Source organism: Plasmodium knowlesi, assembly GCF_000006355.2.
Source record: "Plasmodium knowlesi strain H genome assembly, chromosome: 2".
Classification (NCBI taxonomy): Eukaryota; Apicomplexa; class Aconoidasida; order Haemosporida; family Plasmodiidae; genus Plasmodium; species Plasmodium knowlesi.
This window is the reverse complement of record NC_011903.2, coordinates 675,830-700,949: the sequence shown is the minus strand read 5'-3', so window position 1 is coordinate 700,949 and position 25,120 is coordinate 675,830. Positions and strand designations below refer to the sequence as shown.

The following is a 25,120-nucleotide window of genomic DNA, read 5'->3' as shown; positions in this document are numbered from 1 at the left end:
GGGCATAAAAAAAGGCCATCTATTGAACGCATTCATATATATTATCATATCTTGATGAAATTTTCTTTTTTCGTTTTATAGAAATGTTAAGTTTCTCTTGCACGTGTTAATGTAACTGTATATGCAACCAATCATGCATTCCATGTATTTAACTAAAAAAAAAAATAAGCCCTTTCAAAGGAGTCACGCATGACATATGTATGACACAATAAGCATATATATATATAAATAAATATAACACGGAAAAAACGAAACTATATTTATATTTTACAATAGAAAAGGTTGTAAAAATATGCTAAATCAGAACGATTAAACTGTGCCCATGCGCATGCACGTGTATATTCGTGCATACAGCTAACGGTCCAGTCACGTAAAAGTGTACACATATATATATACAATATGTGACATGTGCAATGTATGCACCTAATATATATATAACATATATTTATTTCCAGTAATTATCTTTTTATAACAATCTAAATCCACGTAAAAAACTTCCATTGATCACCGAGTTGACGGTTTCTTTGCACGCCTTTAAGTTCTCTGTAATAGTTTTCTGAACTTCAAAGATATCTTCCTTCTTCACTGGTATATTTTCACAGATCTTTTCGAATCCATCTTTTAGGGATTGTTCAAATACTGGCACATAATCTTGATCAATTTCGTTTAACTTTTCTACAACGACTTTTCTTAATTCATCAACAGTTGGTTTCATATCTCGCTCAATATCAATTCTCACCCTGCATGCGAAATCTTCAATTTTATGTTTCACTTCATCTTCAACATCAGTTCTTACTTTATTCACAATATTCTGAATTTTCTTTTTTATGTCCTCATCAATATCGATATTTAGTTTGGATGCAAAGTCTTCAACTTTGGGTTTTACATCCTTTTCAAGATCTTTAAATTTAGCTTTTAAATCATCAATTTGGGGTTGAACATCTTTTTCGATATCCTTAATTTTATCAGCGAATTTATTAATGTGTGGAAGGATTTCTTTTTCGAGATTGGAAATTTTATCCGCGAACTCTTGCATTTTGGGCTTAACTTCTTCTTGAATATCATTTAATAACTTTTCCTTAATATCATCAAATTGAGGTTTAATTTCATTTTGGATGTCTTTTATGGCGGAAGCTAACTGATCAATTTTTGGTTTCATTTCCATTTCGAGTTCATCCAAATATTTCTGTGTAAGCTCATCAATCTTTGGTTTTACTTCCTTTTGAATATCCTTCAATTTGGTAATAAATTCATCTCTTAAATCTTCGTACTTTTTATGAATGGACCATTGAGAGTCATCTAATTGATCAAGGAGATCCTCAGCAACATCATCAACAGATGGAATATCAAATTCGTCACTGAAATTTAATTCAACATCGATTAAGTTGTTGGTACTTGATTCATCCTCTGTACATAATTCTGCGATCTCCTTTTCAAATTCCTTTATTTTATCTCTTAAGCCATCTATTGTTCCTTTTAAACCTTCTTCGTAATTATCTTTAATTTTTTTCTTAATTTCTTCTATCTTAGGCTTCATGTCTTTCTCGTAATTTTCTTTAATGGAAGTTGCTATTTCATCATACTTTGGTTTCACTTCCTTCTCGTATTGTTCGCATGCACTATCTACAAGATTACCTATCATTTCTTCGAGGATATTTTTTTGGGCTGGTTCTTCTTCCTTAGTAGCGGCGTCAGCAGTATCAGAAGCGGGAGCGTCGGTGGCCTCAGCTAATATTCTGTTGAACCTTGTCTCATATGATGAAGCATTGTATTCGTTGCTCCTCCTGTATGACATGGTATATGAGTCCTAAAAATTTGACATAGCAAAAGGAAGGGTAAAGAAAAAAATGCACACATGTTGGGGGAATATCTAGATGAAATGCATTTCCTTAAGGGTTACACATTGATCATTTTTTTTTTCACACGATACGATTTCTTTCCTCATCACATAAGGCACAGCACACATACGACATATACATATTAAGCATATATGTATATAAATACACATACATACGTATGTATGTATATATATATATATATATATATATATATATATATATATATATATATATATATATATATGTGGTAATGAGAAACAGAAAATTTAAACTCCCTTTTCTGCTTTCATTTTCACATCTTCATTATCATAATCTCTTTTTCCTTACATTTTCGTAGTTTTGGAAGGAACAAGCTACAATTCCGGCAAAGGTGAAAACTTTCACGGCCAAGGGGAAAATGTTCCTTTTCCCCCTATTATTATTGTATTTGCTTAGAGCAGCCATTTTTTCTAAGGAAAAAATTATAATATCTAAAAATCTTTACGTAATAGTTTTTCTTTATTATTTATGATTACTTTTTTTTTTTTTTTTTTAATCAGAATGCTAAAATATTTAATATTTAAGAATAATTAAAATTTTAAATATTAAAATTTAGTAAAAGTAATCCCACTTTGATTTTTAAATTGGTAATGAAATTTAAAAGAATAGAGTGTTCTTTTTTTTTTTTTTTCCTTACATATATTTCTTTTTAAATATGTTAAATTATTTTATTTTTATTTTTTCCTTTAAAGTTACACGTATTTTTACTTATACAAGAAACCAATTTATGATAAAGAATGCATAATAAATTCAGTTTAACTTAAAAAAAAATTCTAATGAAATTATAAATATGTTAAAATATCATGGTAAATATTTTTTACCTATAAGCCCAAATTTTCATTATTCCTCAGGAGTTAATAAATAAATTATTATATTTGCATACTTAACTGTTCCGAATATTATTTCACTCTATCGTTCCTTTTTTTTTTTTTTTTTTTTTTTTTTTTTCCCCCCTTTTTTTTGCATAATTATAGAATGCGCATTATTCTTAAATATTCCCTGAAAAAAGAATACGGCATGTATATATATACGGGGCGACATATGGTGCTAAAAAGGAACACAAATTTATTTATTTTATTATAATATCTTTAAACAACATTTGTATATAAAGAATTGAAATAATTCCATTTTAAGATTTACGTAATTTCGGAATAATTAGACTTTAGTGCATTTCCAGATTTTATGATTTATTTTATATTCCTATTCGACTCTATAGACTTGGAGTTCGAAGTAGTAATGGAAAAATACTATTATAAAAAATTGAAAATCCACAAAAAATATAATTGTCCTTTTAAATATTGACCAAGGGCAGGTTATTTAAAAGGATTACATATTCAATGCGTTAAGTAATTATTTTATTTTTACAATATTTAAAGAATATATATATATATATTTTTTTCTTTTTGTTCCACGTAAGAATATTCTCCCCCTTTTCTTTGCGAATGGGATATATGCTATATGCTCGTACATCTAATGCAAGTTATCTGTACACACATAATTTTTGTACGTTCAATTGTATACGCATACCATTTTCTGCAACCCCTTTTTCATGTGCGTTAATGCCACTTAGCAAAATAGCGCATTAAATGTGGTCTGAATGGGAATATTGAATTTTAGGAAAGTTAGACTTTACGCATTAGCACTGCCATTGTTGTCATCGTCATCGCCGTCATCCCTAATATCATCCTTCCTATTAAATTACCTATTACTGTTAGGAAAAAAAATAGATATGCCAAAAATTTACCATTTGAAAAAACGCGAATCTTTTTTTCACTGCATGGGAAGTTCGTTATAAATGCACAAAAGTGTAATTTAAATGGGGAAAAAAATGTACTAAAATGGGAAAAAAAAAAAGTAATAATAATAGTAATAATAATAGTAATAATAATAGTAATAATAATAGTAATAATAATAGTAATAATAGTAATAATAATAGTAATAATAGTAATAATAATAGTAATAATAATAGTAATAATAATAGTAATAATAATAGTAATAGCTATAGCAATAGTAGTAGTAATAATAAATAAAAAGGAACTCGTAGAAATAGTAATAGGACAGAAGACCCTTCTTCTGGCTGCTGAACTTGTAGTATACCACAAAGCTGCATTCCTTATTTTATTTAAAAAAATATATATGTAAGAACAATCCCACCGCGATATATATGATATCGTTCATACTTACGAAGATGTGAGTTCTTTACAAATGGAATATTTCTTGTTGGTTTTTTAAAAGCTAGGCAAAATGCCTTGTTGAATGTTATAACGAAGGAAGGAGCAATTTGATGGTTTTTTCTCTCTTATTAGCATCATATTTGTGTGTAAATATATTAAGGTTAAAACATACGTTTTATGTCCTCGATAGTGCCCAAGTCAACAATGCAAGCTACTCCAGGTGGATAACACCGCGTGTCTGTTCATATTATTATAACGACCCCCCCTTTTTTTTTTTTTCTATATTCATTTCATCAGAGTATTATAGCAGTTACATCGTGAGGAAAATTAAAGAACACACCTTTGGGAGCAGCATACAATTTATAACGTTAGAAAAATTTGAAGAATGTTATTTTTTTACGACATTTTTGTTTTCCCTATGTATAAAAAGTGGAAAATATTTTAGATAACTATGTCTATACAGCGGTTTATTATAAAAAAAATAAAAATCGACAAAATGATAATAAAAACAATTCTCTTATATATGATGTAGCGAATAACGTTTCACGTTTTCGTAAAACATAATTTTCTCCTGGATAATTACTAAGTATTTCATTCAGCAACGTACTTTAAAAAAATTTGCTCTTTTTCATTCATATATGCATATGTTTATATGTACACAACAGTGCATGTACAGACAAACAACAAAAAGCGATTCCGTTGTCTCTTAAAATGAAATATTTCCCATTTTCGTGTTTTTAAGGAATAAAAACTTAGAACAGTATTGAGTTCTTCGATAATTCATGTTCCTCTTGGGGAAAGAGGCATGAAAATTAATCAACTGCAATTTTGTGCACATATTTACATTTTCATTTTTTACCTTCCCACTATAATGGATATCTTTTATATACCTTTACTTTAGTGACAAATGCCAGTGCAAATTTTGCTGAACTGAAATGAAAAATGCTGCAAATATGTCCTCTAAAAGGAAGTAAAAAAAAAAAAAAAAAAAATGTAATGAAAAAAAATAAAGTGTCAACAGCGGAATTCAAGTTGAACGAAATTTTCGTCGGACCAAGTGCAGAACTGTCCTAAATTTTCAAAACATCGAACACATTCGACTTATGAATTACCTCCAAAAGGAAAAAAAAAAAAAAAAAAAAAAAAGATAAAAACAAGAAAAAGGGGAAAACAAATTGAAAAGTCAAATCCGTAATGACCGTGCTACAATGACCAAACTTCCAAAAGTACATTACGAATAACAGATGAATTTTCCCCTTCTGACACTCAACCGTAAAGAAGAACGCGAGGAATGATGATTAGTCGCTTTTCCATTCTGTAATATGAGTATCATTCTAAAATAGCACCACATCACTTTTTCTTTTTCTCCCCCCTTTTTAACTTATGCATTATTCGTTAAAAAATGACCATTTGGAATATATTTTCAATTTTTCTGTACCACCTGGTTTTCAGTTCGTTTTTTCCATGCACAACAACAAAGGGAGAGAGGCTATCAGGCCTCCCCTTAAGTCAAGAAAACATAAACAAAATTTTGTCTATTAATCATATTGATAAGTTTGAAAACTTTGATACGTATCTAAAATTCATTAAGTTTAAATATGAAATGGTCCATTTAGCCAATGAACACTTCAAAAAAATAAATAGCCCAGAAATACAACTTCTCCTAAATTCCAAAGACATTTTAGTTAAAGTTCTTAACGAAAATGCAGAAAGAAATAAAATAAAAATTTCAAAGGAATATATTGAAGATACAGCTGAGTACATCCTCGATGAATTACATAAAAAAAATGAAGTGAAAAAAATAGAACAAGTAGTGCATGATGAATATTGTGATTCCTACAGAACAGAATATTATGAATATAGAGATAGACAATTTAATGCAGCCTTTGAAAATGCTCATAGTAATTGGGCTCATAACGAATTAACAAAAAATTTTGATCCCCAATGGAAAAAAGTCAAATGGAATTTATGGGTCGATTATTTTAATGATATTTTATATACCCTAAAAATAAAGGATTACATGTTGCATGTCTCGATTTTGCATTTAAGAACTATTTCTAGTTCATGCAAGGAAATCTATGATACCTTAAAGGCCTCATTAATTCAAACCTATAAGGACCCTTTCAAACAAGAGTACTTCAAATTTCTCGATTCATCTGTGGAGGAATGGGAAAAACTAAAGGAAAAATAACCACAGAGAAGGAATCCATAGTAGTAAGTAATTCCCAAGAAAAGGATGGACTTATAAAAACTTCACTCCTAGGATCAAGCAAAGGAGTATCGCATGGTAAATGCCCTGATGATTAATTTATAGTTATATACATGTGTTAGGTGTCTTCTACACCGGTCTCCTCTTTTCATATGCACAAGTTGCACTGATCAAACGTGGTATTGTTCATATGGCGAAGACGAGCTAGCGCATATTAAGAACACCAAGGTGAACCTTACTTTTGTGGAAATTAAGAAGAATATAGTAAAGTAAGAAAAATAGGAAGAACGTATTTAATTTCGAAAAGAATTGTCAATCCCTATGAATGTAAACACCAAATGGTCTACCTTTAAGGGCCATCATGCATCGCATATTATTACATCATTGTTTCACCTTTTTCATTATAAAAAGAGTGCCTCACCCCAATAGGCTCCGTTTTGTTATATATAAATATATATATTCCCTTCCCTCCTTTGTGTGCAATATTAATTTGATGCGCTGGCGATTAATTTCTTCTCAATTTAAAAAAAAAAAATAAATATTCCGTACCCCCCCTTTTTACTGTATAATAATTACCTTCTCTGTCTTTGCACTTCTGAGTGAACGCGTTTACATCCACCATATTCGTCTCAATCGTTTTATGTTTGAATGTATGTGGGGATAAAATAAAGACGACCTCATTAGGCCTTTTGTCCCCTTTTTTCTCATTTTGTATTAACCGTATTTTCAACATGTTAATAAATAAAAAAATGAAGTTTTTCCTTTTTATACTAAGCATGTGTACAGTTATCTATTCATCTGAGGATGCTCGTACTCTTAACCAACTAATCCCCCCCTTTTTAAAAAAAACATATAAGCATACCAGCGTCTAAGTTTGCCACCTTTCTACAGTTAACAAAAAAGCAAGCGACTGTACAATTAGGTATACTTAAAAAAGGGAAAAAAGTACTAAAAAAAAAAAAAAAAAGCGCAATTGAGTAGCTCAGTTGAGCCTAAACAGTCTTTACACAAATGCACAAAAATAAAAACACTTAACGTCATTCTCTACGAATGAATAGAAGGCTGAAGCGCGTGTCATCATTTCTACACGAACACTTTTTTTTTTTATGCAATTTTTTGGTATTTATGTTTATAATTCTCCTGATATTAACCCTTTAAATAGTTGTTTCTTCTTCATTAATACGGGACTGCATTCCATCAATTTGCCCCTACATTCTTCACACTTTTGGACATTTCTACTTTTTTTTTGGACCCTCAAACGAAGCGCAGTTCTAATGTGTTCAATCCAGTGGCATGTAGAAAAGAACCTACGAACTTTGCTCCTCTTCCCAGAACTAATACAGCAATCATGCTCAGGAAAATGGTAGCCCACTTTTATCTCTACATTGAAATATTTCCGGAATGTGAATGCATTAACCGATGTGCTACGGAAACAAGGCCCAATCCCTTCCGAATAATGTTCTGAAATGGGAAAAAAAAAAAAAAAAATGAAGTCATTTTACAAAAAAGTCTGACTGACTGCTATTATTACTTTTCATTTGTTATTAACTACCTATCAATTAACAAACAATGTATGAAGCAGAAGAATCGCGAAGGGGAGAAATGTACGCACCATATGCACGCATTCAATTTTCTTTGCGATACGAAAAAATCAGGTCTTACCACTAAAAGGGAATAGAAACAAATTAAAAGAACCAGAAATATATAGAATCTCACTTCCATAATTTTGCTGGTATTGTTTACTTTTTTAATTTTTTTTCCGATTTGCCTTTTCCGTATATACGCTTCCTCCTCCTTGCCTACATGTGATGAGGAGTACTCTGCCTCGTCAAATAACTTACTGTCATTTGTAATTTTCTCGGTGAAAGGATCATCGAATTTGAAATCTTCATTATTAATGCCCTTAATTTTTTCAAAGGAATTCTCCTCTGTCTTTCCCCTATCCATGACTCCTTCTCGTTCCATTTTGCGAAGATGTGCAGTAGTTTCTACTGTTCACGATTGTGTAGTGCATAGTGTGATATTGGTCCACGTCCAAATGTACAGATGTATATATGTACATGAACGTGTTTACATGGACAGGTTGTTCGCCCTTGTCGGGATGCCTTCCTGCGAACTGGACACTCTTTTTTGGCGACACATGAAAGTAGCGATATATGGCAAATTTCTATATCACTTAATAAAAAGGAGACTAATAAAGATGAATTCTTAAATGTACTGAAAAAAATGTACTGTTGCTATCAATATTGAATTCGCCTCTATTCTTACGCTACATTGAAAAGGCCTCCTTCCTGGCAATATTAACGCATCGGATGCTAAAATTAATAGTATAATTGAATAAAAAAATAATTAACATACGTCAAATTGCAACCATTATGGGCACTAACTTTTAAAATTTGAACTTACTCCTTTTTTTCCAGAATTCTTTTTAAAAAAAATTATAAGTAGTTAGAAAAATTAAAAAGAGCTCCAGAAAAACCTGTTCATTTTATACGTTCATTTGTTATACTGCCCATTTACGCATATATAATTATTAACGTTCGCATAGAACAAAGCTAAGAATACTTTCAAAAGGTTTAATCTTCTTATTTGTGCGTTGGCCTTTTAAATAGAAAAATATAGTAATATGAAGAAGAAAGAGAAAAAAAAAATCATTCTTTTATCATTATAAAATAAACTACAACGGGTAGTAAGGAAATAGTTTTAAAAAAATAAGGATTTTTTTATTAAAAGAAAAAAAAAAAAAAAGATTTATTCTGCCACTATACTAAACAAGAATTATGCGCTCAACTTAAAAACACATAACATCAAAATACTTAGTACTTCAAATAAAATAAAATAAAATAAAAAAATAATAATAATAATAAATCAATAAAAAACTGTTCTACAACAATTAATTTCTCCTTATTGAAGCATTCTAGTGCACATTAGAAGTACTAATTAAAGTGTTTTTTTCATTTCGAAATTAAAAATGTTTACTTGTGAAAGAACAGAGCTGCAACAAGAATATAAGGCAAAAGTTATTACAGGCCTTTTCATATATTTTTTTTCTCTCACCTTGTTTGGTTGTTTTTTAGCCCACCGAATCAGCGTTGCCCATGTCCCTGACATTTATTTATCATTACTCCAAATGTAAAAAAAAAAAATAATAACTGTTGCAGAAAAGCGAAATAAAAATTGCCCTATTTCGTGAATATCAATTTTTTCTTTTTTAAACCTTGCACATAAGGAGGATTATTGAACATAACATGTCACATATTTTGGTATGGGTGTATATTCATGCACTTATGTATACCTATTCGCCATTGGTCACCTTATTGAAGGCGATTTTAACTGTTACCATTGACTTTGATTATTCTTTCCATGTTATTTTCATTGGATCGGTTTTTCACCTGTTAGGTTCGTTGTCATATGCGTTACGTTGCACTTTCTTATTAGATTGTCCCATATAAAGCCTTAAAAAAATGCTTCAAAGAAGATGTTAAATAAATATATTTCTGGCCATAGAAACAAATATATGTGTACTAATAATCAAAAGAATTGCGGTCCTATAAACAATACCATGAACCCTTAAATATTAACTCATCTCATTGGAGCTTGTCAAAATATATACATACCAACCACGAGACACTTCAGAAAAAAAAAAAAAAAAAAAAAAAGTTACCATGTCCAAATGATTAAACTAGGAAAAGAATTACATGATCATTCCACTGACGGGTTTTTTATTTGATGTGCACTCATCACACAGAGGATTCATTTACCCATCAAGGTGCACATATATTAATTCGTATCCATGTGTAACAGACAAATACGCTCTTAATGTTTCCAGAAAGAAATAAAAATAAGTAGAAATGATATGCATTTACACACACGTGCATCTGCAATGTGACGCAATATACCTAATATCGAGCGTCATAGCAACTTCGAGTGAATTTTTTTTTTTTTTTCGCTACAAAACGGAGAATGTATTTTCTGATAAAATGCAAGTGTGACATGAGTGCCCTCTATAAAATCTCTTCACCAATTTGATATTCCTTTGAACCCCCAAACGGAGAAATATCTTTTCTTTAAATAAGAAAATTGGTAACTTAAGTGTTAGGGAAAGTGCAAATGAAAGAAGTAAACTGGAAAAAAGAAAAAGAATGCCACTTCCGCATTTTCAGGTAGCAATATTTTGTTAATTTTAACACATACAAAGTAATGAAAAAAAAGAATTTTCAAATGCGCTTTTAAGAAAGGGGATAAGCACCTACATAATGAAGAATTTTTTTATTTCATTTGTTTATTTTTTTTCTTTCTTCTGTGCATAAATTCATCAGTATTAACCCATTAAACGTGCAATAATTTTTCTATTTTGTTCTGCTAAATGATAATAGTAATAAAGGTGGAAAATCCACTATTGCCACCTTAGCACAGTGGTAGTGCGTTGGTCTTGTAAACCAAAGGTCGGGAGTTCGATCCTCCCAGGTGGCTATTTTTTCCCTCAAACGGAGAAAAAATTTTACAGTCATATAAAATTTCATTTAAATTATGGAATAATTATTTTTTTTTAAGCTAAGCAAAAAAAAAAAAAAAAAAAAAAAAATTAGTTACTTTGAACTCAAAAATATTCCTGTACTATTTTAATAAAATGGAGCAATTTATGCTCCATTCTTCACAAAAATGTATATTTTTCATTTATCACATTTTCTTATATAACCCACCATTTATAATATTCATCCTTTCAACAATTCATATTTTAACGCAGCGCTTCAATGTTGGATATTATCACCCTCTTAAAGTAGAAACAATAAGGATATGTTTCAATGTGGAACTTTTTTTTCCTTTAACCATCACTGTATGTTCAATTTTTTTCCACTACTGATTTATCACAACACGCTTGAAGTTTTCCTTTTAGTTAACTGTAAAAATTTCTCAAGCGATTCAAGAAAATCATTTAAAAAGGATATTTCTTGTCATACATAATTGTGTACCTACAAATCAATTCGCGTATTTACATATACGTTCGTGCGTGTGACATTATTATATTTGTAATAAATGAATAAATTCCAGTTCAAATTAGTACCACGTGACGAGTATTCATCACTTTAAAGGCGCAAAGATAGGTAGCCATATATATTACTTCATTCCCACGTTTATAACGCACAAATGCGCTTTATGAATGGACACAAGTGCATACATCTTGGTATGCATATATATGTACACCTTCTCAAACTTCTTTCCGCAAACCAATTAGAAAAGAAGTACTACGCTAAAAAATACGCGACGTGGAATAATTTTATGGCATAATTTGGAAATATTCTTGATATAAGGAGTCATCACAATAAATAACTTGCCTTTCTCCCTTTTGAATTAGTAAAATAAATTTAAAGCAATTTAAGTGCGCTTGAGCAACGACAAAACGCATAACTGGAACAATTGATTTGGGGACATTTTCATATTTCTTAAAATAGTGATAAAATGAAAATATTCATTTTATCTCTTCGCGTTTGTTTCTTTATCATCTATAACGTTAAAGGCATTTTCTCAATTTAAAATTTTTTTTTTTTAAATTTAAAAAAATGGCAAAAAAGTACGGGCACCGAGGATCGAACTCGGGATCTCCTGCGTGTAAAGCAGGCGTCATAACCACTAGACCATGCCCGCATGATAGGCTACTTCTTGCTTCTCTAATAAATATTCGATTCGATTACCTTATGCTTCATTTTTGAACCAACTATTTTTCCACTGTACCTTTACTTCTCTTTTCAGGTATACGTTGCTGCAAAAGTGCATACATATTACAGTATTATTGAAATTAATTTTTCCCTCCTTAGAGCGCATATAATCATATTCGTAAAAACTTCACTCCTATAGGCAAAAACTCACTTTAAAAAAAAAAAAAAAAATGTTATTTTGTCAATAAAATCGTCCCTTTGGTTTGTAAATTCTACAGGGGATCTTTCGTATACGATAAATAGCAACGAATTTACATGGTTATACCCTTTTATATTCGCAAGTAAAAACATAATTTACTCTTCTCAATTAGCAAATTCTTCCTTAGTGCGAATGTGTTCACCATGGTGCAGAAAAAAAAAAAAAATGAAAAAAGAGTGCGTGAATAGCACATCTAATTTAATTTTAGTGCAAAAACTTTAAGGGACCACGGAATTTTACTTTCCCTAAAAAAAGGCACTAAACTAATATTAACCAAGTAAGCATGTTAGTTCATATAAGTCTATGGGTGGTTCATAACAGATTCACATTTGTTTAAATTTTATATAATAAGGAGAAAATGTTCTTATAAGTAGCATTTCCCTTTTACACCTATGCAGTGTGGACACAGTTTTATTTGAAACGTGAATATACAGATTTCCTTATTTTATTTATATGCAATCATATAACACCTTCATTGCATGGCAATGGGGAGGGGGGGAAAGACACTTATGTGATAATACCAATTACCTATTTTTACGTTATCACCTGAAACTTAAAAGGGATGCTCTTTTATGGGTTCATCAAATGTAGTGTGTTTATGTGTTTGTATATGTCCAGCGTAAAAAGATACGACTGGACTTTAAGTGAAATACGGTAAGAAACCTTAATTCGTTTGAGAATTTTTTTCCTACAAAATGTACTTCATATTATTATAGCTTTATTCTTATGAGCTAAATAAGTCTATAAATGTTTTTCCTTTTTCTTTGAATGCACATCCCACGATGAACCTAATTGGTTCATTAAATTTTTTCCATCGGGCATGCTATGCTTAAAAGAAAAAATTGCTTCTGTTGTGGGTAATCACTAGCTCACGTTCTCGAGAAATACGTATTTCCTTCCGTGTGAAATACGTCCATATAAATCTGTACACATTCACACGTGCATACGCAGGCGCAACATTTTGGACCTTTCCTTTTTTCCCTTCCCACAAAAATATGTCGTCAGAAACTTCAAAGGTTAGTAAAATTTACTACGCATGTTATGTTTTCCCCTCAATTTTATGGCATACACTTGAAAGCATTCACATTTGGCTTATAGGGGGAGGTTCCCGTATCCATTCGGTCGTGTATGCGCGCGGTAAAATATATATATTTACGCACACATTCATACAAATAACTTAAAACTGTGAAAATAAAGAGGGAAAATTACAACAAAAGGAATAATCTGCTCTTTTTCTTTCTATGATTATTTTTTTATGGTATTTCTTGCCCCTCTTTCCCTTATATTTTTTTCCTTTTGCCTGTTTCACGTTTTTTACACAAACTATAACAGATTAACGAATAATTCTGCAAAATGGAGGGAGTATGTTGAGTTACTCCTAGTGGGGATAAAGGAAAACCCTTTCATCTTATGTGAATTTACAACATTAATTATTATGAGGGGATAATTTTTTTTTTTTATAGAGGGGGAGTGGCTTAAAGATGGCAAAAAAAGTGGGTAAAGAAAAAATGTCCTCACAATGTGTGAGTAAAATGGGAATAAAGGATGGTGAAAATAATGTAATAAAAAAAAAAAAAAAAATTGCAATTTTGAAGTTCAACTTTAAATTTATTATCACGAATTTGCAATTTTGAACGTTTAACTTTGAAGTTAAACTTTTGGATTAGCCCTTTCCTTTTCCCATTTTAAATTCTCCCCCTTTAATTTCCGTTCACTTATTTCGTTTCGTTTCCCCTTACTTCACGCGTTATAAATATTCCCTTTTTTTTTTTTTTAAGAGCACTTTTGAGAATTGTAAGAAAAATCTGTCAAGCAGAACGAAGAGAAGAGCGCGAAGAAAATTGCTCAACCCGTTCCACCACATTTACACAATTTTTAATTGTTCAGCTTTTTATTTTTTAATTTAATTTTATTTAATTTTACTTAATTTAGTTACCCTTTTTTTTTTTTTTTCTTTTCCTTTTCTTAAAATGAAATAGTAAAACAAAGCCTATTGGTGTTATCTCATTTTTAAGTGAAGGGGATGTTCTAATGTGAAAGAGATATCTATATAAAAGGGGGGGGGGTTGTAACTCCTCCTAAACATATAATACACGTATACTTATGTACGTATATTTAAGTGTACACGTGCAAAGGATTTAATTTTTTTTTTTTTTTCCGTTTTGTAAATTTTTCAACAAATTGTTTTTACCACATGTGCGGTGAATGAGGCCAAGGTATAGGCGGCACGTACAAACACGTATTTGTGTACCTGTGTACAGACGTGCACACTATATGAATGACCTTACACGTATATATATGCATTTATATGTTTATACCTATTTATTCACTAATTGTCAAAATGTATGTATGGGGGAAATGCCCAAATTTCTATTTTCGCGAATAAAATGTCCAATTATAATTACATGTGCTTACTTTTTCCCGACAATCTCCCATTTATTTTCATTTCTTTCTGTCTTCGCACAGTGTCTTTTTTGTTTTTTTCTAATTTATATAAAAAAAGATCACCGCAGTTAAGCAAGCCACCTTCTTACACCTGACTAAAATTATGAACCGCACCAATCATGTGCTTAAAATATTAAGCGCGTAGATGCATATACATTTGCACCGCGCTGTACTAAAATGTTTTCACCTTTTTCGACGAAAAAATCAAGCATTTTTGTTATGCAAGATTTCACTCATTAGACATTTAAAAATTGGTGGAAGAACCAAAATATAGCAACTTACAACAGAATAAAGTAAACGGAAAAGGGATACTCAACATATAGAAAAGGGAAAAAAAAAAAATGGGCAGAGATATTAGAGAATTTTACAATTTAAGGCATAGATATTTGGATAAAACGAAAGAGACAAATTTAAATATTTTAAAAAGTACTAGAAATAAAATAACATGTAATAATGACGTAACCGTTACAAATGCACTAGCCAATTTGCGGGAAAATAAATATGAATGGATCAATAGTGCAACAACAGGCGCGTATAAAGTGAAGGCGCAAACAGTGACCACTGTGTTCAGCAAGAACCATAAATCTGCTGAGCACACGGGGAGACATAAAGACAGGAATAAACACAAAAGCGAAGATAAAGACAGCGACAAAATTTGCAAAATGAACAAAGTCGTCAAAATAGCCAAAATTGGTAAAGGCGATAAAAGTGACCTGAATGAACAGAACGACGCAAACTGGGCGAACAAGGGAGAGGAAGTACCAATCTACTACAAAACAGGTTATAAAGGTAAGAAATACCAATTGAAGAAATCGGAAGAATTCGCAGTCCAGGATGTAGGGTGCGATGATCAACACACAGGCGAATGTGAAATCATCTCACACACGAATGAAATAGACATTTCTTCAGGTTCAGATGCTTACGTGGAAAATTCAAATAACGCATCAGCATATCATCAGAGTGGTAAGAAATCGAATGGCCACTTGGGTTGTACCTCCAATAAGGCACATGTTCACGCGGTTGGAGAGGAAAAAAAAAATAATTTGAACAGCGGCAACGTGAATAATTCCGAAATAAAAAACGTGTATGAAGTTTTAGATAAAAATTATAGTTTCATCTCCTGCACTATCAGTAGTAATGGAGCTAACACGAGAGGTGGCACCACTAGCATAATTCAAAGTAACTACAGACATAAACATGAGCAACGAAACGACAGTCATGCTATCTCCAATATTTGCGACAATTGGAATGCTGACAAAAGAATAACTCACGCAACGATAAGTTGTGACATAGTAAATGCAAATTTAAATGAAAAAAATGATGATCAGGCCGAAGGTGATAATTCCTACTATGGGGAAAAATGTGATTATAAAGTTGCGAAAAATATATACAAGGGAGAGGCCCAGATGAATGAAGGCAGCGACAATAATAGGTACCCTTTCACCGATGAAAACGTTTTATCGTCCATGGAGAATATCAACTCTTTGGGGGACCATAATGTGATAAATGAAAAAATCTATATAGAAGAAAAAAAAAATGTATTTAAAACATACAATGTGTGTTTTCCGTTGGACCACCCAACCAACCTGGTAATAAGCGAAAAAAATCTGGACACAAGCTATCATTACCCTGCATTTCTTAATAAAAAAATAAACGACCTAACAGATAGATACCCACACTGTGCAGAGTTAACGCAGCGTGGAGCTAATGACTCACATGATAATCCTATGAACAGTAAGCTCCAATTGTATAAAACGATTTATAGGTACTACTGCGATATGGGTCAAATTAGGAATAGCCCAAATGTCAACAGTATATCCATTTGGGAAGACGGCGAGATGCAAAACAGCAATGAAGTTAGCTTGAACACCTGTGGAAGGAATCTCCCGAAACAAAGTTATAGAATTTTGGAGGATGAACGTAAGTGGAATGTTGCCCTGGAAAAATGCCTTTCGAGGAAGAACTCCGAGAAAAGAGAAAAAAGCAACGGAACCAGCAACAGTGGCAGTGAGGACCATAGCATCAATTACCGTACGCACAATGGAAATGACGCCAGAGATGCCTACAGCAGTAGGCGGAACAACGGACATAATGACAATCAGTATGGTCAGAGCTGTAACCGTAGCAACAATGCGATAAATGGCAGTGACGACCATGACAAGAATGGCGGCGACGATAACAAGAATGGTAGGGGCGATGACAAAAATGCAAATGATGATGACAAAAATGCAAATGATGATGACAAAAATGCAAATGATGATGACAAAAATGCAAGTGATGATGACAAAAATGCAAGTGATGATGACAAAAACGACAGCGACGATGAAAAGAACGAAAGCGAAGATGACAAAAACGAAAGTATCAATGACGATAACAAATTTGATGCAAGAGGAAGACCCCATCGGGATAGCTTCAAATTTATGCATAAAAATGTCTACTCAGATTACCGCGAACAACCAATCCAACAGAGCAAATGTTATTCCAAAGAAGTCCAACACCATGAAGTAAGTACTCTGTACAAAGAAATGTTGGCAAAGCACATCAACAGTTCATGCTATATACGCAAAGAATTACATATGCAGAAGAATCAAAGGGAAAATACTGCAAATAATAAATACCTAGAAAAGGACAGTTACACAATAAGTGGTGATATGACGCTACCCATTAATCATTTTCTCAGAGAAAAAGAAACCTATAATTGGAATAAAGAACATTACGAAATATTCAACTCATTAAATGATATAATATGTGAAGTGAAAAAAAAAAGCAACTTGTTTTTAAATAATTATAAGAATAAGGAGATGGTTATACACAATAATAAGAACGCACTAAAGAGCAAAATTGATACCACCCTCTTCAGCAGCATAAACAGAAATGGTAATTTATCCAACAGTATGCACCCCCCAACTTATGAAGAATGCAATATTGCAAAAAAACACAACGAGCAATATGTGAATAATAATATGTATAAGCATGAACTCGGTAACAAGAATCCATTAAATATAAAGCACACTTCACATTTAGCATCCAGAAATAACAATGCCTATCACCCAGAGATGGAAGACTCCTCTGGTTATGAATGCAATAGTTACAAAGGTAAACACGTTGATCATATCGGTGGTAAGAGCGCGAACTGCAGTGAGTACAATTCTCATAAGCAATCCTTTAGAAATAATGGAAATCCCATAGAATGCAGCAAAATAAGCAACTTTAAAATATATCCCATGGGGACGGAGAATATACACGTAGGAAATTGTACGAATAATCCAACCCTCCAATGCGCGGGGAACTCTAAGACCACACGAAGCGACTCGTTCGAATACAACAATCACTTCCTCGATAAGAATAAAGTAAAAGAAAACGGTTATACGAAGCAGGTTTTGTTGAAAAACGTGGGACAAGATGTACACAGAAAATTCGTGCAAATTAAGAAAAACGAAAACATATGTTTACACACAGATGCTTCTATCGAGCACGCAAAAACGAAAGACTTATATGTACAGGAAAGCGCGAATTGTAAAAATAATTTAATAAATAAAGATATGTACCACAATTTTAAAGGAACCAAAAAGTCGAATGCACTTCCACATGTACAACACAACAAAGGGATCAATACCTCCCTCGATAGTTCTCTTATGAATTCCTATCTTTGTTTAAAAAATGAGTTAAAGGAAGTAAACGACATGAACACATCCATATCGAACGACACCAAAGCTAAAGGACAGGGGCCCCAGAGGAGGGGCCTGCCGACGAATCTACCAACAGGCATACCAACAGGCATACCTACAGGCATACCTACAGGCATACCTACAGGCATACCAACAGGCATATCAACAGGCATATCAACAGGCATAACAACAGGCATATCAACAAGCATACCAAGGAAAGCTATGGAGAGCCCACAAAAGGACACTTCCTATAGTAACACCCGTAGTAACGCACATCAACTTATGTATCACCATGACAAAGTGACCAAAGCGAGTAGAAATATCACAGAAAAGGAGATGGAAAGGAAAATGGTAACGGAAGAATATCTAGATGGAAATCACAATTTCCTCCAGTATAATCAATACGCAGATAACCACATAGTCCTAGAGGACAGCTTGGAACACGTAACTTGCGAAATTAAACAGACAAATGAAGAAATGAATTCTAACAGAAGTAGCGACACGAACACCAAGGGAAAATCAAACCCCCTTTTAACAAAATGTTATAACGAACAAAATAATTATGAATACATCGAGGACGAAAGCTCCGTGTATTGCGTAAATAATGGCCAGCATGATCAGAAAGTTCCTTACCTAATAATAAACCCTGAACACGGAACGGATGGTAAAATGGAGGGTGTGAGCTATACCCCCGTGCGCACATTAAGTGGAGGAGATCCCTTAAAGACAAATGGCGCAGATAGATTTATCCACAAGGGGGAAAGCAGCAAGGAAGCTTGTACAGTGGAGGATGATGATGTGGTGGAAGTAATTCCTAGCGAAGTGGAAGTCACCACATCTACTCACACTAAAGATAATTATAGCCAACAAAGTAACTATCACATCTGTAAGGAAGTCAACAATGGGAGCAACTCTCAAAGGGCTAGCTGCAGTGATAAAAAAAATCATCCCGGATGTGCAGAACTCTCCAATAGTATCACAACTCCTGGGAGGAGCAACTATCTCACGAGAAGCAAATCCATACACCATATCCAACGCAACCATTCAGATCAAAGCGTTGATTCCATTTATGATCGAAGAAGGAACAGACTATATGAATACGACTCAGTAATAGGTAGGAACAAATTGAGAAATGAGGGGAAAACAAAACCACCACAAAAGGCTAAAGAGAAAAAGCGAAAAATGAGATCCCTAAATGATATAGATATAAATTACGCCGTTGAAGAGCCAAAGGTAGGAAGTGGGGAGCGGACAAATAGAGGTTTCAAATTTAGAAGCAACAACATCAGCGTGATCAGTAACGTAAATGGCAAAAGAAGCGAAACTGTAAACATGAACCATAGTGACCACGACATATGTAACGCAAGTAGAGATCCATTCAGTTACGAAAAGATGGAAGATGACCCGCTCGTCATGCGGAAGGATGAATTTCGTTATAGTGAAACTTCCAGTGGTAACATACACTATGAACAAGGAAACATAAATCGATATAGACAAAGAATCACTTCAACAGATTACAAGGGAGGAAATATGGCATCAGCAGGTAAGGAAAGGAATAGTCTAAGCTCCATAGACTATTACAGAAATTATAACTCCGTCGAATGTATGAAAGAGGATTTACTAAAGAAAGAAAAATTCCCATTCATCTTTTACGATTCGAATATACGGAATTTGGTAATATACTACAAGGATAATTGCAGTGACGAAATTAAATGCAAATATTTTTCGGCCCAACGATTTGGACACGCAACAGCCAAAAAAATTGCCCTCAACTTTTTAAAATCCCTAGGAATAAATCCAGATAACCTAGAAAATAGTAATGTATTCTCCTATGAAAAAGACTCCAGAAGTAAGCTATTCAATGTAGAAAGGGGAAATACATATGTAGACAAAGACGAAAACTCAAATATTAATCTTATATATGATACTAAAAAGAGAAACGTAATCGTCTCATGGATTAACAAAGTGAAAGGATATAGTTTCAGGAAATTCTCAACACAGAGATTCGGATTCGATGTTGCTCTATGTCTGTCCATTGATTTCTATAAAAATTTAGGAGGACAGAAGGATGAAGAGGAATTACGAAATTATATTAATAAAGTCAATTCAAATTTTAAAAGCATTCGAATTTTAACAAGTAAAAAAAGGAAAAGAAATTTAAAAGGAAAAATAATAAATTCCACAACCGAATTTATTGATATATATTCCAATAACTACGAAAATATGTATGATAATACTTACCTCTCCCACTTGTATTTTAATAACATGAAATATAATATAGAGAATCTAAAAAATAGCACTATGCAGAAAGGAACAAGTGCCAACACACAAATGAACCAATACACCAATTTGTTTTACATAACCGATCAGTTTTACCAAATATTCGAATGTAAATTAAAAAACTTACATATGAAACAGGTAAGAATGACGAAAATTTATCAGTATGATTTTTTCTTAAATAAGACGTTTTATTTTTTATATTTGAAATATTTAGAAAATGTCAAGTCTGCCCTGCGCGATGAAAATGTTCAGAACTTCGTAACCATGTGTGAGAAAATTAAATCATGCAAACCGTGCAATCCGCGCAATCCGCGCAATCCGCCCAAACCTTGCACTGTGCAGTCATTCCATAAGGTAAAAAACGCAACCGATGATCATCATTCTAGTGATCCTCCCACCAACTACTTCCAATTGGTGGATCTCTACTGCGATAAAGATATTCCTAGGAACTGTACGAATGGAAATATTAATTATTTCATTAGTAAGATGGACTACTACAGGGACGAAGACATTCTCATGAAAGGCTACTACACCGCAGATGACACCAAAATGTATGACATGTTTTTTCTTTCCAGTGGTCGTAAAGGAGGATTGGAGGAAGAGGCTTTTTTAGCAGATTTAAGCAGCAACACATACAACGACAAAGTGTACCATGGAAAAATATATCATAAGAAGCTCTACAGGAAAGAACACCACCACAGTCAACTGTACCCAGAGGGCCTGTGTACAGCACAAAAGACCATCAGAAGGACAATGAGAAATAAAAGTGCCGAAGGAGGAAAACGCTACCAAGACTACCATTATTATTACAATAGTGAAAATGAGCATGAGATTGATAATGGCAATCCTACCAGCCATGGCAACGACTACAAGAGGAGCAAGAGCGATAGCAAACGTAAAAACACGTACAACCATTTTGACAACATTGACGATGAAGACGTATGCGTTTGCAATGAGGAAAGGAAAGGAACCATAAAGAGAAGAAGAATGTGTAAACATGGAAAGTGGAGAAAAACTAAGGGAAGACAAAAACATAATGCTATGTCGAAAGGAAACTCCATTATGAGTACGAAAAAGAGAGAGAACTCTTATGAAGACCAGGAAGAGGAGGGAGATGTGTACGACGAAGAGGAAATTTTACTAAACCAAGTGAGTAGCTACAAAAAGATTGGTAAAGAAGCAAATAAAATGAGAAGTGGATCCACCGGAAAAGGAAAAAATAAAGGGGTTCACAAGGGTGCCAGCACGAAAACCGGGAAGGTCGGGAAAAAAACGATGCATAAGAAGACCCTTAAAAATGCGAAGAAGGGTGTTACCAAAGGAACTAGTAGAAAAATCAGCAAAAGCAACAACAAAGTGCAATATAATATGAAGTATTTAAAAAATAAAAAATTTTTATCAACGAACAAAAACATAAACAACTTACTTACGAAAGGAAGAAAATATATTCTCTGCTACAACTATATGGGAAAGATCCAGGTGAAGGTGTTCAGTGCTGATATCTATGGTTCCACGACGGCTCAGAGAAAATCAGTTGCATTTTTACAACAAGTTAGGAGAGAACTAAAAAATGAGGGTAAAATTTTATACAGTGAAAGTGACAGCAAAACCGCATATGACGTAACAACCTCGCTATTGGAGTCGGCGCCATTAAATCCGTGTCGCCACGGCAACTATGCGCTGAATAATAATATCCCATGCACAGATTACCCATCTCAAGCAAACAACACGGTTGTTAAAAATAGGAGGGGGAGAAAACGCAAAAAAAGAGAAGACGCAGTGGAGGAACTGCTTGAAATGGCCGCAGCGCTGCAGGCAGAGCACCTCGAATGGAAGACCCAAATGGCACAGGAACAGACAAAAGAGGAGGACAGAGAACAGGGAACATACCAACGGAGCGACGTCGGGGCCCTGGAATGTGCCGGGGGGAAATCAACCATTGGAAAAGGCAATGAAAACGAGTTGAACTCACAGTTGAACACAAAATTAAGTTCCCAAATTAGTGATGAAAAGGCACCTAGGAAGAACTATAAAAATGCCAAGTTAAGCGAGTGCGCGGATTACCAAAAAGTGCACAACTTTTTTGAAAATGAAGACAAAAATGAAAATGAAAATGTATCGATGTGCCGAGTGCAAATTTTTGAAGATAAAATGGTTAACCCTAATGATTCCATTAATATTTCTGAAATTTTGATGAAGACATATTCACTGAATGACGAACTTCAAAGCGCACTAGATACACAGAATAACGACTACAATACAAAGGATGGTGAATATGAAAAAGGCACTTTTGGTGAACTCATGAAAAGGAATTCAAACGGAAGTGCCCCTCCATTAAAGGAATACATAAACAACGCCACAGGGAAAGAAGGAAAACATTGTGATCATAACAGTAGGGTGAATTTTTTGAACAGGGTACCTTCGATAAGTAGCACAAGGAGGTATAGTGACGGAACGGAATATGAAATAGGCATCACGTTAAGTAACAAAAGGGACCATCTGAACAGCACCATAAGGAGCGAAAGTGAAGATGAAGAGGGTAAAGATATGCCTCAAATAAATACAAAAGAACAGTCGAATCTACACATGGAGAAAAACGAAAAACAAAATAAAAGTAACATGAGGATTACGAAATATATGAACTTCCGTACCAATAAAAGGATATCCATGGATGATACCGAAAAGGGGAAAATAAATACACTCAATTCCTTCAACAAATTCAGTTCTGAACAGGAAGTAGTCAAGGGATATTTAACTCTAAGAAAAGAGAAAAGCATAAAACCAAATGTAAAAAGGTTATACTGCTTATACGATTTATACAATAAAATTATTAATGAATTCGATTACGCAGATTTCTTATCAGAAAATAGAGTACACAAAATACTGAAGAATAGCCAGGGTAATCAAAATTATTGTCCAAGTGATGATCCGAATAATGACCTTATGGATCATAAGGATGACGATCCAAATGACCACCCAATGGATAATTTTCCCATCTATCGCAAACGCATAATAATGAAGAGTGGCAAAACAGAACACATGAACAGGAATCGCATGCCAAGAACAAGACGAAATCAAGATGGACTGACGAATAACCAAGTGGTCAATAAAAGGGAATGCCGTGATGAGGTCAGTTTTCCGAAGGGAAAGGAGGCAAACGAGGAAAGGGGAACAGCAATTGGAAACGACCTACGCGAAGACGCCGAAATGGAATTTTTTTTAAAAAGTGCAGAAACGCTTAGCACCAGTAACCCTGCATACTGCCCCCGAAATTTCAAAAATGACTGGAGCGGATTAGTCAAGTATAATACTGCAAAGGGCGTAATCAAAATACCTAAAATATGCGTCCACAAATTGGCTAGAAAAAAAGGGTTCATGAAACTGACGTGCATTATTTACAGAGGAAAAGGAGAATTCGTTTCTTATTTTCTAAAACGGAGCAGCAAGAAAATCAATGACAGCAAGGCTGTGCAAAATGAAAATAAGGTGGGCAAGATTACAGAACAAAAGATGCCCTCTAAGGGTAACGGAAAAAATGGCTGTGCTATGTTAAATACATACCAGTGTAAAACTCGTGGGAAAGCAACTAAGGAACAGGCTACACAATCGAACAAGAAATATAATTTAAGAGAAAAACAAAGTAACCTTTTATCAGAAAATGTTTTGTTTTAAAATTTTAACCTATCCTAAACGATAGGTAAAGAAGAAAATTACAAAAAAATTGCAATGAAACATTACAACTTCGCACATTTTGAATCTTATGAAATAAAATTTTTGAACGTTTCATTTTCGATTTATCCCTATATTGTTATCATTTAGTGTATATAGGGTGTGCACATATTCTTTTGTTGTCCCCCGTCATGACGTTTTTATGTTTAATAATTTTTTTACCCTTTATTTTATTTTATTTTAATTTAATTTAATTTAATTTAATTTTTTTTTTTTTTTCCTTTTAATGTTTACCCGCTTTACCTTTATCCTACCTGTAGTTATTTCCTTAAGCACCTTTTACTTTGTCTCCAATTTTTTATGACCTCATTTTACCTGGTGTAAATAAATACGCATGTGTGTATAAGCACATAAATATATTCTCCCAAATTAATGAAGTGCCTGGCTAAATCTTCACCTATTCTGTGTTCACAACGTGTGTGATCGTTAAGTAGTATGACAAATTGACTCCTTGTCTCTTTCAACTTTTTTATTTTTTAATTCAGAAAAATTACAATTTTTTAATATGAATTTTTAACTATAAAAGCAACTTCTACATTTAATGATCTAACAACGCGGGGAAATATTCACCCAACATTTTAACCTCAGCCATGGCGTAAGCAACACTCAAATAAACCCAAGGTTTTGAGTGCATTTATATTGAAAAAAAAATGCTCTAATAAAAATACCCCTAAATTTTATAAACCCTTCTTCCGCCTCCATTTTACACATGTCAAGCATTTTTAAAACTGCTTATTTTGGTCCTTTACGTGTGGGTGGTAATGCCCAAAATGCAAACGACTCTCACTAACCAATTAGGAATATTTCTCACTTAGCAACCGC

General features: G+C 33.1%; 4 protein-coding genes and 2 non-coding genes across 6 annotated transcripts; 3 read left to right on the top strand and 3 right to left on the bottom strand.

Annotated features, from left to right (window-relative positions):
• Positions 1–466: 466 nt before the first annotated feature.
• On the bottom strand, positions 467–2,282 carry PKNH_0215900 (Plasmodium exported protein, unknown function; the record flags this gene model as incomplete). The annotated part of the gene is made up of 2 exons (XM_002257792.1): positions 467–1,807; positions 2,166–2,282. 2 exons carry the CDS (start codon positions 2,280–2,282, stop codon positions 467–469), a joined length of 1,458 nt encoding a protein of 485 aa, XP_002257828.1.
• A 3,171-nt stretch (positions 2,283–5,453) lies between these two features.
• PKNH_0215800 (conserved Plasmodium protein, unknown function) lies at positions 5,454–6,242 on the top strand (the record flags this gene model as incomplete). Its single annotated transcript, XM_002257791.1, has 1 exon — positions 5,454–6,242. The coding sequence occupies one exon, from the start codon at positions 5,454–5,456 to the stop codon at positions 6,240–6,242; it is 789 nt and encodes a 262-aa protein (XP_002257827.1).
• A 1,398-nt stretch (positions 6,243–7,640) lies between these two features.
• On the bottom strand, positions 7,641–8,225 carry PKNH_0215700 (uncharacterized protein; the record flags this gene model as incomplete). The annotated part of the gene is made up of 2 exons (XM_039113793.1): positions 7,641–7,721; positions 7,923–8,225. 2 exons carry the CDS (start codon positions 8,223–8,225, stop codon positions 7,641–7,643), a joined length of 384 nt encoding a protein of 127 aa, XP_038969409.1.
• Positions 8,226–10,661: 2,436 nt separating this feature from the next.
• PKNH_0215600 lies at positions 10,662–10,733 on the top strand. The gene has a single exon. It is a non-coding gene; the product is annotated as a tRNA-Thr (tRNA).
• A 1,100-nt stretch (positions 10,734–11,833) lies between these two features.
• On the bottom strand, positions 11,834–11,906 carry PKNH_0215500. The gene has a single exon. It is a non-coding gene; the product is annotated as a tRNA-Val (tRNA).
• A 3,056-nt stretch (positions 11,907–14,962) lies between these two features.
• On the top strand, positions 14,963–24,241 carry PKNH_0215400 (conserved Plasmodium protein, unknown function; the record flags this gene model as incomplete). Its single annotated transcript, XM_002257790.1, has 1 exon — positions 14,963–24,241. The coding sequence occupies one exon, from the start codon at positions 14,963–14,965 to the stop codon at positions 24,239–24,241; it is 9,279 nt and encodes a 3,092-aa protein (XP_002257826.1).
• Positions 24,242–25,120: the final 879 nt, after the last annotated feature.